The sequence below is a fragment of the Corvus kubaryi genome, unplaced genomic scaffold (genome assembly GCF_017639235.1).
Source record: "Corvus kubaryi isolate FWS band 111438036 unplaced genomic scaffold, C.kubaryi_AGA036_p1.0 37387, whole genome shotgun sequence".
In the NCBI taxonomy this organism is placed as follows: domain Eukaryota; kingdom Metazoa; phylum Chordata; class Aves; order Passeriformes; family Corvidae; genus Corvus; species Corvus kubaryi.
This window is the reverse complement of record NW_024581129.1, coordinates 6,321,686-6,339,215: the sequence shown is the minus strand read 5'-3', so window position 1 is coordinate 6,339,215 and position 17,530 is coordinate 6,321,686. Positions and strand designations below refer to the sequence as shown.

Genomic DNA, 17,530 nt, shown 5'->3' with positions numbered 1-17,530 from the left:
TCCTCCCAGAAGAGGAGCTTTTTTCTCAGGAATTTTAAGCTTTCCCATAACAAACAGCAGCTCCGTGCTCCGCAGTCCCCCCTTTCCTGAAGCCCTCCTCCAGCCTGACAGCGCACGTCAGGAGACAGCGGCGCTGCCTCTGCATCTCCCGATCCTAGAAAAACCCTCTTTTTGACAAAATTATTCCTAAGTGATGTAATGTGACTGAAGAGAACAAACCTCGGCTGCCTCCACCTTCCCTGGCATCCCGAGGCTGCTCTTCCAGCCTACAGGGCCCTCCCACACCGCTGCTCTCTCAGCTGTATTTTGGGGGGCATCTGTTTTGGGGGGGAGATAAAGGCTGCATTTCCAGGGACAAGGAGGTGTTTGGGAAGCGTGCCCAGCCCAGCAAAACGTGCAGCATTGCTGGGACAGGCCAGAGCATGGACCGTCTGGAATGTGGAATGTAAACAGAGCGTGTTAACCAGCAACAGCCCAGCTACAGATCCCAACCTCTTGTGCTGTCCCTCGGGAGCTGCAAACCCCACGCTCCTGCCCGCTCGAGCTGCAGCTCAGGGGCCGCTTGTCACACTGGATCAAATCATAACTGTTCTCCACACCACCCTTCCCGGCAGTTTGAGTTATCCAAACTCTGGCCTCAACCTCTGTAGCCCTCACACAGCATTGGGAAGTGACACAAATGCCCTGCTGGGATCCTGAGTGCTGAGTGCTCGGGCTGTGCTCCCAGGCCTGAGGAGGGCTGGCTCAGGGAGGGAAGTGCCTTGTGTCCCTCTGAGCCACCTGCCTGCCCACCTTGCTCTGGACAAGCACAGCAGCTAGATATTTAAATATTTTCATGCCCATCTTAAAACAGTGGGCATGAACACTGAGTGTCTGCTCATTTGCAGGACAACTCCCAAAGACTGGCCTGAAATGCTAAGGAGGAATGATGAAGGTGAGCAGGGCTGGATCAGCTGGCAAAGGAGAGGAACCAGTTGTGATCCCGCTCACCCTGAGCTCTGCACAGTCATCACAAGGTCAGCCAGCCCTGTGACCTCAAATAAAATACAATAATTTCACCCTTTGCCTACTGTTCATTTGCAATGGGACCATGTGGTCCCCTCAGCGCAGCACAGCCACTGCAGCTCAGTTAAGCCACAATTTTATTGTATTGTATTCCATGCATTATGTTCATGTTTTATAGTATGACAGAGGGAGGGATCAAGATAAATGTTAAACATAAACAAGAGCAGAAAGGTCGTTTGTAACAGGTCCTGAGAAGGAAAGGCACATCGTAACCACCGAATCCAACAGAACGGAAACCTTGGACAGAGGAAGACAATGCTGGAGAGCGGACGAGGGAGGGGGTGTTTCAAGTTGGGGGCTGTGGAAGCAGGTTTGACAGCCACCTGCTTTTCCCCACCCACCAAAGGTCTGTAGTTCAAATGGATTTGGGGAGCTCAGTATTCAACCAAACTACTTCCACACTCCTGTTGCCCAGGGAGAGTCCAAGATCCCAAACTCCTCCAGGCTTAATCAGCACCAAGGGGCAGCACAGGACTCAAAGCTCCTTTCTGCAGAGACCAGCTGGGAAAAGGCAGCTGGTGGGAAGGCAGGGAAGGGGTACCCAGAACTGAGAGACCCCAAGCCAGGTCCCACCCGGCCGTGCAGGTCACAGGAGCACCGTGGACTGCAGCATCGCTGGTGACCTGTGGGTATTGCTATTCACTGGCATCGAGGAGGAGGGCAGGCTGGGACGGAGCATGGATACAGCGGAGAAACGGTTGGCACATACACTGGCACACATCTCTGTCAGGTCAGACGCTGGGGGGGTTGTAGCACCTCGAAGGGAAGCAGCAGCAAAACCGTGTGCTGTGCCTGATTTAAGGCAGCGATTGCCACGGGTGATCCAGCGCCGGGAAGCACGAGGTTCCTGCCAGAGCAGCACGAGGGGCTCCAGAGCCAGGCGTGGACGCTGGGATGCTGCCCAGACAGTAAGCACAGCACTCCCTCCAGCGAGCTGACACAACAGGGAGCTTCTAGAGACTGCACACAGTGGAAATGAGCACAAAACCAGGACAGAGGCTCGCAGCACTGGGCTCAAACATCACTCCCAAGCACCTAGCCCTGCTGTGGCAAAGACACAAGTGTGTGATCGTGGCTTCCAGGGGAGAAAACGGTTCAGCATTCACCTTGGAATCAAGAGCAGGGATGGTTTGGTCATCACAGCAGTACCAGAGCCAGCCTTGCTCCTGTAACTATATGTTGAAGTGTGTTTTGCATGTTAAAGAAGAACATTTAGCAGCCCACATTTCTTCTTGAGCCCCTTCAGTTTGTTACCTGCAACCCTTTCCCAGGCCCTCAAAGCCACCCTAAAGGTCACAGCCTGGGTGAAATAAGCAGCAAGAGGGCAGAAATGAAGCAGAAGCAGGGCTGAGCTCGAGGCCTTTCCTGAGCAGCCCAAGGCAGAGGTGGCTCTGCCCCCTGGCACAGGTGGTGGGCACAGGCAGGGGTCTCACAGCCTGCAGTGTGCAGGGCAGGGATGGAGTTTGGAAGCCTGAGAGGGCTGCATTACGCTGGTGATGGGCCTAAAAGCACGGGCAGGCAGCAAGGGTTCATCTCGAGCCGGTGGCCAGGGACAGCTCAGACTGAAATCCTGGCACAGCGTCTCCATCTCTGGCCATCCCAACCAGGAGAGAAGATTGTAGGAGTTTTTGCCTTTTCTGCCATGGACTTCTGGGAGAGGGCTGAGCTGCCTTTCAGCTGGGGCTTCTGTCACTCCGTGGCACAGATTGTAAACTTTAGTCCCTGCTGAGCTAAGCAAGGTCTGGATTTGGCCTCCAGGTGAGAGACTCTCCATTTCCTGCCTGACTGCAGCCCTCAGCAGCTGCTCAGGGCTGGGGGTGTTGAAAGCATCATCTCCCTCACCACAGCCCTGCCCTGGGACACTACAAAGTCCTGAGAGCTCAGTGTGAGATGCCGGGGTGTAGCTCAGGCCCTGGAAAACCCAGGCAAGGCAGGACAGGCAGCAAGCTGGAACCAGGCAGTAACACCATCATGGTGTTACCTCTACATGTGAGTGTGGCAATCCTGGGTTGTGCTACAGAATCATCATCCATGGAGGCAAGAGCATGAAATGAGGGTGTTTCTGCTGCTGGCCAAGGTCCCTACGATGCTGCCAGTGCCCTGAGCTTGGAGCTGTGAGGAGGCCACTGAGCAGACAGGTAATGCTGTGAGCCAGGGCTTCTTTCCAAAGGCTGTAAGGAGAAGCCGTTGGAATCCACATGGACACAGGTGCCTCTAACACTGAACCCTGGAGATGGGCCAGGAGCAGGTCCTGGAGGCCTTACCCTGTTGCTCCCTTACCCTGCTGCTCTTGGGATGTGATGATGGGGCTGATCTGGGTCACTGACAAGGATGCAGAGATGGAGAAGAGGGAGATAGGGGGGAGCCTTCCTCTTCAGCTGCAGGAAACCACCCTGGTGCCGTGGGATGTCCCCTCACTGCTTAGGCCAGGGCTGGGTGTGGGGCTGGTCTCTTCTCCTGAGCAAGCTGTGTCCACACCAAGGGCAGGGAGACAGGGATAACAGTCCATGACCCTGTGGGATGCCACTTCAGGGTTGTGTACAGAAGCTGGGCAGGCGCTGGCATCTCCAGAGAGCAGCATCTGCAGCTCAGCCACATCTCTTCCTCTGCACAGACTCTGCCACAGCCTCTGCAGTCCAAGTTCGCTCCTCACACGGCTCTTGTCCCTAGGCTCAAAGGTGTCACCATCCCAGTGTCTCCACAGTCAGTGCAGCAAAGCCCCTGAGGTGCCACCATGGTCCACATGTTCTTGTATGAATTGCATGTGGGCTTGGACAGAGTTTGGTGCCCAACAGATGCAGCAGGGGATGAACCTGACACAGGGCTGGGGCTCCTCCAGCACCTCCCTCTGTCCCACAAAGCTTAATCCACAGCATCTCCCCAGCTGCCAGGAGGAAAGGGGGGCTGGTACCCCACGGGCACCCCTAACCAACATCCCCAGCAAGTTCACAGCTGTCACCAAGCGGAGGTGAGGGGATGAGGTGCAGAACAAGTCATCCCCTGGCCTTGTGATGGAGTTTGGCAGAAAAATCACCCTCTTCTATGCCCTGGCTTGGGAAGAGCACTGGGGGGCACCATGTGTGCCCAGAGCCAGCCTGGCCCAGGGGCTGTAGCCATGCTCGCACGTGGGCAGAGAGGACGAGGTCCTGCCCACACTCACGCACCACATGGACAGGCTTAAAAAAATGGGAATTGCAAGTGTGGGAAGGGGTTTCCTGAGACTGCAGAGAAGCGAAGGCCGCGTTGAACAGTCAGGGACAGGTGTGCTGGTGTGGGAGCAGTCCTGCCTTAAGGCTGCAAGTGTTCCAGGTACTGCGGCAGCGGGTTCTCCTTGACGTATTTCTGAATGTACCAGCACGTCAGGTGGGCCTTCAGGTCCTCCTCCACCACGAAGTCCAGGGCTGCCTGCAACCAACGGAGATCACATGGGTTACAACCAGCACTCCCAGCCTCTGCTCCCCTCTGAAGCCCCTTGGGAATCCTGTACCACGGGACAGGGGAAAGCAGCAGGTTGCCCTCAGGTACCCCCTGTGCGAGGCAGGTGGAGAGAGAGGCTTGAGGGGAGAGCACAACTGTCCTGCCACAGCCACCACCTCACCACAGAGTCCCCAGTTTAACCCTCAACACATCCAGCCCCGTGTACTGCAGGTGACCCAGTCCATCCTGTGAAGGCCACCTTCATCACCCCTTTGTCCCTGCTTACAGGGCCAGGGAGCAGCTGTACCCCGAAGCACCACCCCACAGTCTGCACTGCTGTGCTCATGACTCCTCAGCTCTCCCTGCACAGCCCAAGGCAGGCAAAGGGCTCACGAGAGCAGTGAAGGTTTGAGAGGATGGGTCCAGGTTGAGGTGAGGTGATCCATCAGCTCCTGCACAAGGGTTTTTTGCTGAGAGGAAGAATGGGCCGAGCCTGGGCAAGTGGCTGGATTTGCTGGTACTTACCCAGCTCCTCTTGCCACAAGAAACAGGAATGTCTGACCCCAGATTTCCATCTGCCCTGCCAGCCACTGCATCTCCCATCAGAGCAGGATTCCCACAGGGCACACATGCAATTCCAACATGATGGGGTCTGGCTTCAGCCAGGATCTCTAGCCACAGCTGGGATGGCAAAAGCCCTTGCCCTTCCGGGTGGCTGGGGTCGTACCTTTGCCAGGTGCTTGGCGATTCCTCTCCCTCGATAGGCGTCCGGCACCTCCGTGTGCTGCAAGTCCACGATCCGCTTCCCCACATACTCGTAGAGCAGCACGGCCTTGTCATGGCAACCTGAGGGATGGGAGACAGGGGTGAGGGTTGGGATGTCCCCAGAGAGCCCACAGCAGGGGATGGGCAGTTTTGGGACTGCTACAGCATCCCTTGTGCCCATGGAAATGGCTCTGGTGCTGAGCCGAGACTTTGCTTTCAGTGACACCCGGATGTCCTCAATGATCCCCCTGAGGTGTGAGCAGAGCCAGATCTGGTCAGCCTTTCTGAGCCCCTGGAGCAGGAGCAAGGTTTTGACCCAGCCTTGAATCACTGACGCCAGCACAATATGTTTAGTGTAGGAAAGCAGCTGTGGGGAGGGAGGAGATGTGTTGATTGTGGGGGAGAGCAAAAAGGTGAAAACAACAAAGCTGACCCAGGTAACAGCCAATTAATTTCTCTTCCAGCACAGGATTTTTTTTGTTATTGCACATAAAACAGGACAAGACTCCTTGGCCTGGTGTTGCAGCATTGTCTAGACACGTTTTGGGGAAGATGCTGGGGAGGTGAATCCCACAAACACACAGGAAAGCACACACAGGTGTGCAAGGGGGGCTGTGCACACAAATTTACATGTACACACACACAGGCTTCCTGTTTCGACACCCTGACCTTTCTCACAGCAGCTCAGTTACAGGAAAAAAGAAGTTTCAGCTCATGTATGAATCAGAGGAGAGTCAGAACACCCCTCTGGTTTCATCCACAGAGCCTGAGCTTCTGCCTTCAGTGCAAAAGCAAACGTTTCATTTCTAGAAGGTTTCTGTACTTAAAAGTGAGTTTCAGAAATGCAAGATCCCAATCAAAGAGACAAGTTCAATTAAAATAATGGAAACTTTCCCTTCCTTCCAGTGTTTTTTAAGGCTGAAGGGCTGCAAAGTTCACCTGCATTCAGGATCTGCTTTAGCTGAGCTCAATACACTCTGTTTCACTGCATTTCAGCTGACAACTCCAGCCCAGTTTGCCTCATCCCTGTATTCCAGAGAAACTAGAAATGAGCCCATTGGAATTTTGTGTTTCAGCAGAAGCAGCTCAGGCTTTTATTCCTGCTCCTTTTATGCAGACACTCAATTCTCCGACACTGGATGGAAACCTTCGCATTTCCAGCCCGAGTTTATTCCTGCTGGTTTCTGCCCACTCATTCTTGTGCCAACATTGTTCTTGGGTGGACATAAATAATTTCCCTCCCTGCCATTCCCCCAAGTATTTATAGGCTTCAGTCCTGCCCCTCTCAGCCTCTGGTTCACCAAAAAGCCAAGCTCTTTGAGTCTCCCCAGACAGAAAAGAGGGAGAACTGCAGTGTTTCTCCATGCAGATCCAGGCACCCAAAAAAAAGGCAAGGGAGCAGGTGAAGCCCTTCCCCAGCAGCACAGACCTGTCTTGCTGGAAGGAAACCTGCCCAGGCTGAGGCATGAGGTGTCCTCACCCTGACAGAGCATTTGGTGGCAGCTCTTAGGAGTGGCAAGGACAGAGTTGGCAGCACCAAAGGCTGTAAAATGATCTTATAACAGCAGCTTTCACTCGCTCCAGCCCTTCCACCCCACTCTCCTCCCAGGCCAAAACTTTCCATAGCCTCTGCCTGAAGCTTTGAGAAGTTTAAAACTAAATTGACAACAGAACAAAAGATCTTTTTTCTTTAAGTACACTTTTTAATATATGATTTGTTTAGAAGTATCACACACAAAAATGCATTTTAAAGCAGAAGGTTAAAGCAGTGTTTGGAGAATCTCAGACATGTCCTGGACAGGCTTTTCCTCAATATTCCCTGTACCACAGCAGCACCACAAACCCCCAGCCAGGACAGGAGCTGCAGGGTGCCACCAGGGCACAGAAGAACACACACAGACCAAAGGATTTTACAACCAGCCCTGCACAGAGAGTCAGTGCTGCTGGAAACTGGTCCCAGTTCAAAAAAAACATCCCAGTTCAGCCAAGTGCATGATCACATCCACACATGCTCACCTCAGTGACGCAGCACATGAAACCAGGGACACTCGTGCCACAGGGTGTGGTGTGGGCCCTGCAGGTCACAGCCATGGCTTGGAATAAGCCAGCCCTGGTGCTGTGTGGTACCCTGGACATGGGGGCTGCTCCCAGGAAAGCTGGGGGAGCTGGAAGCAGTGCTGACCCTTCTGGGAGTACCCAGCCCCAGTTTGTTGCAATCCCCCCCCCAAAGAGAGGGGGCACAAGCAGAACCCCCACTGAAACATGGCATAAGAGCCACCTCCTGCCCGTGTCACCCCCTTGGACTCTGGGACAGGAGTTTATCAGCCTGCACAGACAGAGTTTGGCACAGCAGGCCCAGGCCTCAGCCAGCAGAGCCCCGGGAGCCTGACCGTGGTGTTTGACTCACTGACACTCCCCTCGAGGCCACCAGCGAGGAAGTGGAGTCGATGCAAATCAGCACAGCCAGAGAGGAGCAGGACGGCAGCAATGGCAGCACAGCTGGTGCCCTGCTCTCCCTCTGTCCCTCCCTCCAGTCACAGGGGGCACAGGCAAAGGGAAGCTTTTCTGGGAGCTGGACAAGGGACCTGGTCTAAACTTGCTCTCCATGGAGGGTTTCCACCAGGATCAGCGGTGGGCTCAGCCCTGATGCCAGACACAAGTGCCCAGGCTGGGTGGCTCAGGAGCCTGGGGAACAAGCAGAGAGCCCAGTCCCAGCCCCAGCTGAGGAAGGGACATGTCGGGCATCAGGGAAGACACAGGCACCCCCTTCCTTCGCTGAACCCCTCTCCTGGCATACACAAAGCGCCTGTCCAGATGCTGCACAACTGCAGGACTATCCCTTGTCCCTTCTCCCTGTCCCCCTGCGCTGGCTCCAGCCCACGATACCCCTTTGTGTGCCCAGGACCAGGGCAGGGCCCTGGCTGCTGCCTGCAAGGCCAATTTCTGCACTCCAGCCTTTGGAGCAGCCCCTGAGCTCCAGCCTCCTTAGGACACTGCTGTAAAGCCATTCCCCGGGAGCAACGGGAGGGAGCAAATGCCAGCCCTGTCTCCCAGGAGCAGGGCAGGAGGCAGCTCAGGTCTTCTGCTGCTGAGCCAAACAGTGGGGAAAAAAAAGCAAAAGCTGCGTGTGGGGTGAGCCGAGAGGATGAGACGTCCCAAAGAGCTCGTGCATGCCAGGCTGGAGCTCGCTGCCTGCCATGGGCTGGCCTCGCTCCCCAGGGAGCTACTGGCACGTTACTACGGAGAGAAAACACAACAGAGCACAACAGCCAGAGTGGAGACAGCACAACCCTCATGGAGGGGCCTCACTCACAGGAATGGCAGCGGGAGGGCTCTGCTTTGGAGCAGTTTCCTGTTTAGGAGCTCTCTGGAGGTGCCTGTGGCACAGGAGGAGTGGGGATGTCTTTGATAAGGTCTGGCGACAGATCCCTAGCTCCCTGCTGCAAACTTGGCACCTTCCCCCTCCTGGAAAGCATCTGCCCCATCAGAGAGGAAAGTTCCAAGGCATGACCTGTTTTCCCAATAAACCTGAGCCTGGGCCCCTGGACAAGGAGCTCCTGAGACTCAGATCAGCAGTGGGTAAAAGAGGAGCTTCCAGGCATTGGATCCTGCCCAAACCCAGCTGGGGAGGAGTGGGAGGTTTGGGAAGTGTGGTGTGCTGCACCCAAGTGTTGGATGAACAGGAGTCAGAATGTGCAGGAATCCCGCGCATCCCTGAGGAACTGGAGCTCCTCCACGCATGTGGTGAGCCTGAATCCTGACTGGAGAGCCTTATGGGTGTGATGGGCATCAAGAAGTCATAGCAGCTGCTACTAAAAGCTGTTCCCCTGCCTCAAACATCTGTGCCAGCAGCTGGACCAACCAGCCAACTACTTTGGCATGGGGGATCCCTTTGGGTTTCTTGTTTTGACCTGAAATTTCATCTCAGATAAAAAAAACCACCCAACTATTCCTGACAAAACCAGCCTATATGATTCCCATGGAAGCTTTTAGCTTTGACAAATTGATGTTTTCCAAGAGAGTCTCTGCACAGGGAGGTTTCTGGCTGGTTCAGGCTGTTAGTCACATCCTAACCCATTACAAATCCAGTTGGGCGTCTTTCTGCCCTCCTCTCGAGGGATAACGAGGCTCGGTGAGGTCTGGTTATAATCAGCTTTACTTTCAGCTTCTAAATGTTCCTGCTTTTGGGATGCAAGGGAAAAGGGAACGTGTTCAAGTGAAGCAGCTGTTCCTATCAGAGTTTTAGCAGCTACTGCAGCAATGAGGGGAGAGAGGGGAGGAACCAGCAGAGAAAGAAAAGACAGGGCAACCCCCCCAAAAAACTGAGTGCAATTCATCTTCCTTGTGCACAAGGAGGAAGTCCTGACACGAGGTCACACAGGGGTGCAGAGGCAAACACAGGATGGTGCTTGAAACAAACACTTTCACAACCAGTTCACAGCTTTCACTGTCTCAGGCCTCCTGCTCCAGGGATTTCCAGAAAGACATTGCCATGGAAAGTTTTCTACCCAACATCACACCACCATAAACCACCAGCTCTCAAAGCCTGGCTGGTTGGTCTACAAGCCTGGTGCATCCATGTTTTCCCAGGGTATCATCCACACTTGACATCTAGCAGATATTAGGACATCACAGGAAAGTTGACCCTGGAGCCCACGAACTGCTGTTCATCTCTGCTACAGTGGAGTGACATGGGACAAAAGTGCTCTTCTGAGGGACACGGGGGTCACACTGATGCCAAAATCTGTGTCTGACCCATTTCTTGTCACTCCCTGAATGCAGCAGGGAAAAACTCCCAGAGCATTCCACACCACTGATGCTCATCGTGCCAGGAGCGGGAGCGACAAAGAGCAGTGCAGGAAATAAACACCCTGCCACGCACTCCCACAGAGATGGTTATCTCCTGACCATCTTCCAGGGCTTGGCTGCTAACAGTAAGTGCCTAACAAGGAGGAGGAGAGATGGATCACCCACTCCACATGGATGTTAGTCAGCCCAGCAGCACAGACACTGCTGTCACACCAGGACGCTGCTCAGCTCGGCTGCCTTGCGTGGCCAGTGCTGAATTCACAAAAAAGGGCTCAGATTCCCTGAACTCCCAGAAAAAACACAGCCTTCATCATGGGGATTGACCTGGGCGAGGCCATGGCCAAGCTGGATAGGGCCTGGAGCAATCTGGTCCATGTCTGGACACATGGAAGGTGTCCTGCCCACAGCTGGAACGAGATGAGCTTTAGGATCCTTCCAACCCAAACCATTCCGGGATTCTGTGACTCCACGACCCCCTCCTGAATCAGGAGATTCTGTGCTGATTCACACACAACTCCCACAGTTGATTCTCTCACTCTTGAAGTTCACCCTCTCCAGTCACGACTCATCCCTGCTCAGCCACCAAACGCTACTTGGCCCATGGTGTGGCTGGCAGAGCTTTTATCCAGAAAACCACAAGAAAAGATTACGTTTCCCTAATAATTGTTGGCCCTTGGCTGTCCGCTCTATTTCCTGCACACACCAACTTCACTGACCGGGACAATGCTCTGGTGGTGGCACTGGGGACCCGGCACCTGGGACCTCGTTTGATCTCAGTCTGAAATAAGCAGTTGGTGAAATTGTTTTCTCCGCACCCATCTCCTCCTTCCTCGCTCCACCACTGCCGAGCCTCCAGCCTGCACTTTGTAATTAGTGGTTGAAATGAAAATGGGGTGGAGGGGAGGAAGAGAAGTCTAAAATAAAATCCAGACTATTCCTGTTGTTTTATCGACGAAGCCTCCTGCATTCCCTGTGATTTCTGAACTACACATTTTATTTATTTTTTTTTAAACAAAGGCAGCTACCCTGCAATTTCTGCAGGGCAGCAAGGCAGCCTATTTTACCCATGGTAGTTCTCAGTATGACAAATGGATGGGGAAGAGATGTTGGGATCGTTGAATATCTGGAATTAACCATTAAGATGAAGACTGGGAAAGAATCAGTGCACCACCGAGAAATTTTAGTGGCACCTACTTTTTGTCTTTGTTCACTCCACCCAATATGTGACAGAGCTGTTTGGGGGTCACCGTGTCACCAGAGCTCCACAGCCCTGGTCCCACAGGCAGCTTGGATCCGTGTTGTTGGTCCTACAGAACCATGGCACCCATCGTGCTGGAGCGCCCGAGGGGCTTCCCCGAAGGAATCTCCCCAGAAGGGCCCCGTTCCCTACTGGCACTGCACCTTCACATCACCCAAAGGCACCTGCTCCTGGGGGGGTGCAAAGGGAGTGCCCCCAAACCTGCCCCTGCCACCATCGGGCTCCACACACCGAGCCCAACCAAGGGAGCCGAGAGATCCCCAGATCTCCTGGGAGAAGGTTTTGGGGTTCAGGAAGGGTGGGGAGGAGGGGGCACCATCGGGAATCAGGGGTGCTCTGACGAGTACCGGGGGGGGGGGGGGGGGGTCACACCGCGGCAGGATGGAGAGTACAGGGGAAAGTGCTGCGGGACACAGCGGCACGGGAGGAGGAGGGATCAGGGAAACGGGGGGAAATAGGTGGGAACAGGAAAAAGAGACGGGAACAAGAAGAAAAACGGGGAGAGCAACGGGGAGGAGGAACGGGGAGGGGAAAGGGGGGAGAAACGGCGGGGCGAAGGGGGGGAAACAGCGAGAGTGGGAAAGGAAGGGAACGGGAATCCGGGGCCCCCAGCGAGGCCGAACGGTGGCAGAGGGCAGCAGGTAACGTCCCGGGGAGCCCCGAGCGCCGTCCCTTACCGTTGAGCCGCACGGTGAACTGCCGCCGCTTCCGATCGTGCTCCACCTGGATGGGGCAGCCCTGCTCCAGGAGGCCGAGCGGGGCCGAGTGCGCCATGGCGGGTCGGTGTCGGTGTCGGTGTCGGTGCCGGTGTCGGTGCCGGTGTCGGTGTCGGTGTCGGTGTCGGTGCCGGTGCCGGTGCCGGAGCGGAGGCGCGGTCGGGCCCCGGCACGGCCCCGGCCGCAGGAAGCCCCAGCTGTGCGGCACGTGCCCGCCCCGCAGCCAATGGCCGCGCCGCGCTTTTGTTTTGGTACGGCCGCGCGGCCCTTAAAGGGGCAACGCCGCCACAGCGGTGGGGCCCGCAGCCAGCGCCCGGCGCCCCCGTGCGGGCGGGCACCGCCACCAACAGCTGCACTGGTCCTTTACTGGTCTTGTACTGGTTTTCCGTTCTGGGTTACTGGGCCTGCGCTGGTGCTGCCCCGCTGTGCCATCTGCTCTATGGTAGATCCTGTGCTGGGTGCCCTGTCCCTGTACTGGGCTCTCCGCCCTGGTGTACCGGGGCTGTGCTGGTGCCCTGCACTGGCACTGTGGGGTGGAAGCCCCAGGTCATGGCCCCCGTGTGATGCTGTGACCAGGTTACTCCAAGCCCCATCCGACCTGGCCTTGGACACTTCCAGGGATGGGGCAGCCACAGCTTCTCTGGGCAACCTGTGCCAGGGCCTCACCACCCTCACAAGGAAGAATTTATTCCCAATATCCCATCTAACCCTGCTCTCTGGCAGTGGGAAGCCATTCCCCCTTGTTCTGTCACTCCATGCCTTGTCCAAAGGCCCTCTCCAGCTCTCTTGGGAGTCCCTTTAGGCACTGGAAGGGGCTCTAAGGTCTCCCTGGAGCCTTCTCTTCTCCGGGCTGAACACCTCTGGCTCTCCCAGTCTGGCTCCAGAGCAGTGGTGCTCCATCATGTATCATATACAAATCACGTATCACACACACATCACATCTTTGGCCCAAAAGCTCTCAGTGACAGGAGCTGAGAGTGCCTGAGGTGTCTGTGCTGGCTGTGCAGTGGGACAGGCTGGCAGCTGCCTGTGCAACAGGAAAAAGCAGCAACACCTAAATTAACCTGGAACTAGGCATAGTTCACCAGCAGCTTCTCTGCGCCTAAGCACCATCTCATGTAGCTTGGCCTTTGTTTACTCATCCCTTCAGCTCCTGCTGCCTGAGCTGCAGCCCATCAGCTGACGAATTCACTGGATTTGGTTGGTCTGTGCTGCTCCATTGGCCGGTGCTGGTGTTCTGCCTGTCAGGGTCTCTTGCTATTTTCCCACTCCCATCGAGCCCTGGCCCTGCAGCACCCCCTGACACAAAGAACTGGGTGTCTGCGAGGAGAGGGCTTCATTCCCTTCCTTTTCCATGAATATTGGTGAGGAGATGTTGTCCTCCTCCTCATCCCCTCCCTGGCAGCTTTTGTGCTCCCACACCATATGGTGGTGCAGGATGATACAAACAGCAAAACACCCGAGCAGGGGAACGCAGGGAATGCAAACACGCTGCAGCAGCCAGGCCAAGCACTTCTGGGATTTCACAGGGAGGATGGGGGATAACTGGCATGATCCTGAGGGCAGGCAGAGTGGGGAGCTGCATCCTGCACCCTGCTTGGAGCTGCGAGGGAGGGCTGATGTCCTCCAGCACACAGGGATGCTCAGGAGACAATGGGTCTGGGAAGCCTTAGGAGAGAGGGGAAAGGAGAAGCAGGTTTTGCCCAGACATGAGTGAGGAGCTCCTTATTGCTCTCTTGGTGATCATCCTGATCCAGAGCCTGCACAACCAAAGGTTTACCTACAGCCTCTGAAAGCATGCAGAGACTTTCCATGGGTGCCAAAAATCCAGTACCCTTGCCAAAATCTCTGGGAACACTCAGGGTCCATGGGGGTCCTTTGCCTGTGATGATTCCCTGGGAGTCAGCAGGGCCTGATGTCAGCGGCTCAGATGAGGATGTGCAGGCAGAAGAAGCCATGCTAGCAGCACTGGGAAGCTGCAGAAGGAAAGGAGAGGTCTCCCAAGAGATCCCCAAGCCCTGCCACGGCTGGGAGGTGACCACGTTGCTGCCTCTGGTCCCTTCCTCACAGCCCGCAGGGGTCTGTGTGCTCCCTGCCTTCCCATGGCCTTCCCACCCTGTTGGATTTGGATACCAGGTGCATCCCCATTTCCCTGTGTGCTTTTGCAGCGCTCCTGTGCTGGAAGGCCTGGGAGCAGGTGACACTTGTGAAGTGCCCAGTGATTGAGGGCAGGTCACTCAAAGCCAGGCAGCTGCTTCATCCACCCCTGTATCCGCAGCCAGAGCCAGAGGCGACCTCCAGCCGTGCCCAGGGATGCAGGTGGAGGAATGGTGCACACTGGGACGTGCCTGGGGACAGCAGGGTCATGTCCTGGCTGTGTTGGCCACCCCGAGTGCTGCCAGCAGCAGGACCAAGTGTCAGAGCCAGTCCCACTAGTCCCTGCAGCTCCACGTTAGCAAAAGTGCTGGTGATGCTCTGCTCTGCCACAGACCCCCCAAAACCCACACCTGAGCACTGGCTCAGCCCAAATCTATGTCGATCAGTTCAAACCCCGCTGTTGATTCCAAGATCCGTGTGGGTAAATGTCAGAAAGGTCCACTGAGCTCCCAGCTCCCGCTTGCCCAGCCGCGCAGTGACACCCACAGCTCTTGCATCAGCACTAATGGCCCGCGGTTGGACTGCAGAGCAGTTTTTTTTTGGAAAGACTCCTCCTCATCTGTGTTGAAAGACTTGAAAGGTGGTAAATCTGTGACGTCTGTGGGGAAGGTAATTGCTCTCCCCACTAAAAACCTGTAATTTATTTTCCATTTGAACTCTTCCACGTTCAATGTGCAGCTGCCGGATCTGGCACCATCGGTGCTGGATCACAGGTCTGCTTGAGGCACCTGTGCAGCCACAGATCCCAGTCCACCCAGCTCCTTCCCTCCAGCAGTGATTCCCTTCAACTGCCTGCATTTGAGGAAGTTTTTCCAGTCCTCAAATTTATCCCAAATGCTCTGCAAAGCTGAGAGCTGGCTGTGGCAGAGCAGGTGTGATCTCACCAATGCTGTCAGCAGTTGCCACCCCTCCAACTCCTTCTTTGGATCACACTAGGAATTCCAGCCAGAAAACGGCACTTGGAATCTCCTTTTTAGTTCAACTGCATCTCTCACATCCTGTCCAGCACTTCTCCCTGCAGCCCAGCTCGGGTGTTTGTGGCAGCATCCTTACCCCAGGATGTGCCACAGCTAGGACAGATTGATTCCTCAGTGACTCAGAGAGGAATTAATCAGAGAATCATAGAGTATCCTGAGCTGGAAGGGACACACAAGGATCATCCAGTCCAACTCCAGGCCCCAAAATCCCACCCTGTGCATCCCTGGAAGCGTTGTCCGAACACTCCTGGAGCTCTGGCAGCCTTGGGGCTGTGACCATTCCCTGGGGAGCCTGCTCAGTGCCCCACCACCCCCTGGGGGAAGAACTTTTCCCTAATATCCAACCCAAACCTCCCCGACACAGCTGCAGCCATTCCCTCGATTCCCCGTCCATTCTCCAGCCGGACCCACCGGTGGCACCCGTGGTGTGCAGGACCCACGGAAGATCTGGTGAGCTGACTATCCTCAGCTGACAGGTGAGGTGAGTGGGTCGAGGAGCAGCACAGGACGGGGACCCCGGAGGACAGGGACACCGAGGCCACCTCTCCTGGGGAGCACAGCGCCGCCCGCCCGCCTCACCTCACCCTCACAGCCGTGCCCTCGAACCGCAAAGCCGTTTCTGCGCGGGGGCCTTAACCACGCCCCCTGTCCGGCGCTGGCCAATGGCGGCGCGGGGGGCGGGGCCTGGCGGGCGCAGTTCCCGGTGGGGCCGCGGCGGGCGGAACTCGCGGGCTCCGCTCAGCCCGGGCCCGCCGGGCTCGTACAGCGCCATGTCCCTGCCCAGAGGTACGAGCGGGGGCTGGTCGAGGGGCGGTCGCGGCTGTGGGGTAATCGCGGGGCCGGGGGTGTTGGTCATCCCGCCGGGCGTGGGCTCCCCGCGGCTTCCTCCGCGCGGGCCCCGGTGGTTCCGTAACCCGGCGTCGTCGCTCTGGCCAGAGCCGGGTACCGCGATCCCCGGGGCTGCAGAGCCCTTGTGGGGATGTGCTGTGGGGCAGCGGGGGGTGGGGAGTGGCGTGGGGGGGTCGCTCAGGGGATGGGGGACCCGCGGGGAGGGAGGGGGCGAAGCTGCGTTTTGCGTGGGAAGAGCGATAAAAATAGGCGAGTTTTGTTTGCTGCTGCTGGAGGCTTTCCCTGTCCCGAGTTTCCACTCCTCGGGAATCCTGGGCTCGGAGCCGCAGGTGAGCGGAGCCCTCGCCGTGGCTCAGGCAGGTGGGAAGGACCGGGCTGGGATTCCGGGCGTGAGCCGCGTTGCCCCGTGCCGTGTCCGGGCACGGCCGGGACCCGGTGCCGCCGTGTGCCGGGAGCGTCGCGCTGGAGTTCCCGCTGTCCCCAACCGGAGAGCGTGACCGTGTGTCACAGGTGTTATTTATAGAGCGTGGCCGTGACTCAGGTGGCCTGTCCCCATCCCAAGGTGAGCACCGGCCGGCAGGTGTCGGCCTGGGATGGCCCTGCCGGCGTGCCGGGATGGATGGGAACAGGGAAATGGCTTTGCCGGAGTCCCGGTGCTCCCTGGAGCCGGCTCCATCCGCGCCGTGAGCGCACACCGGACGGAGGAGGGAGCGCACGGAGTGCGGCTGCTGCCTCTCTCTTATCAGCGGAATAAAATTTGAGGGGTTTTCCCTGAGCGGGAGTGATGCACTGGAAACTTGGAGTCAGGAGCCATGTGAGCAGATGAACGCACCTCGCGTGACTTTTTTTTCTCCCCCCGGCTTTTAAATGATCCGTGTCTTATCCGGAGGGAATGTGGACCTGAGTTTCCTGTTTGCTGTGTAAGCAGGGGGTGAATCAGCAGCGATTTACGGAGCTGCTGAGCAGAGCTGCTGACTCACAGGTAGGAGCACATGCCTCCAGCCATCCAGCCTTGGAAGGCATCATCCAGGCTTCTTAAAGGCTGGAACACCTGAGCCCAGACCTTTCCTCGGCTGCCTGTGCCGGACCGGTGGATGTGTGGATGGAGGGACGAGGTGAGCCTGGCCCAGGGACCCCTTGTGCCCCACAGGAGATGAGGCCTGAGCTGGGCCCAAAGGATTTTGGGGGAAGCGTTGTGGCTGACAGCAAAAGGTGATGCCTGGAGGAGCACCTGGGAGCGTGGTGCTTTCCTTGGAGGAGGTTTGGAGCTGCTCTGTGTCTGCAGGTTTCTGTTGGTTGTGACCAGCGGGTTCATTCATGCATTAACCCTGATGTCTGGTGCTGGAGGTGTCACACGTGTGCTGAGAGCGCCCGGTCTCTGCTGGCACCGGCAGCTCCGAGTCCCCGTCTGACCCGGGCTCCTTTGCTTCCATCAGGGCAGCAGCAGCACGAGGGTCGATCCTGAGTGTGTGTAACACATCTGCCTCTTCACAACCCTCTCATCCTGCCTCTTCTTG

General features: G+C 56.6%; 2 protein-coding genes across 3 annotated transcripts in view; one reads left to right on the top strand and one right to left on the bottom strand.

Annotated features, from left to right (window-relative positions):
* Positions 1–1,125: 1,125 nt before the first annotated feature.
* Positions 1,126–12,239, bottom strand: NATD1 (N-acetyltransferase domain containing 1). The gene is made up of 3 exons (XM_042036782.1): positions 11,992–12,239; positions 5,210–5,328; positions 1,126–4,470 (listed from the first exon to the last, which is right to left on the bottom strand). Exons 1-3 carry the CDS (start codon positions 12,086–12,088, stop codon positions 4,354–4,356), a joined length of 333 nt encoding a protein of 110 aa, XP_041892716.1. The 5' UTR covers positions 12,089–12,239; the 3' UTR covers positions 1,126–4,353.
* Positions 12,240–15,854: 3,615 nt separating this feature from the next.
* MAP2K3 (mitogen-activated protein kinase kinase 3) overlaps positions 15,855–17,530 on the top strand; it is a 30,996-nt gene continuing 29,320 nt past the window's right edge. Inside the window, exon 1 of one of the 2 annotated variants that reach the window (XM_042037285.1) lies at positions 15,855–15,950. In XM_042037285.1, coding sequence (XP_041893219.1) covers positions 15,935–15,950 — 16 coding nt within the window. In that variant the 5' untranslated portion in view covers positions 15,855–15,934. Of the gene's footprint in view, positions 15,951–17,059; positions 17,129–17,530 lie in introns of those variants that run through there. The other variant, XM_042037286.1, reaches the window with a different exon arrangement.

Coding starts and splice junctions, on each gene's coding strand:
- NATD1 (XM_042036782.1), bottom strand. CDS start 12,088: ATGGCGCACTCGGCCCCGCTCGGCCTCCTGGAGCAGGGCTGCCCCATC. Junction 5,329..11,991: donor GTTCACCGTGCGGCTCAACG/GTAAGGGACGGC, acceptor CCCATCCCTCAG/GTTGCCATGACAAGGCCGTG. Junction 4,471..5,209: donor TCGCCAAGCACCTGGCAAAG/GTACGACCCCAG, acceptor CGTTGGTTGCAG/GCAGCCCTGGACTTCGTGGT.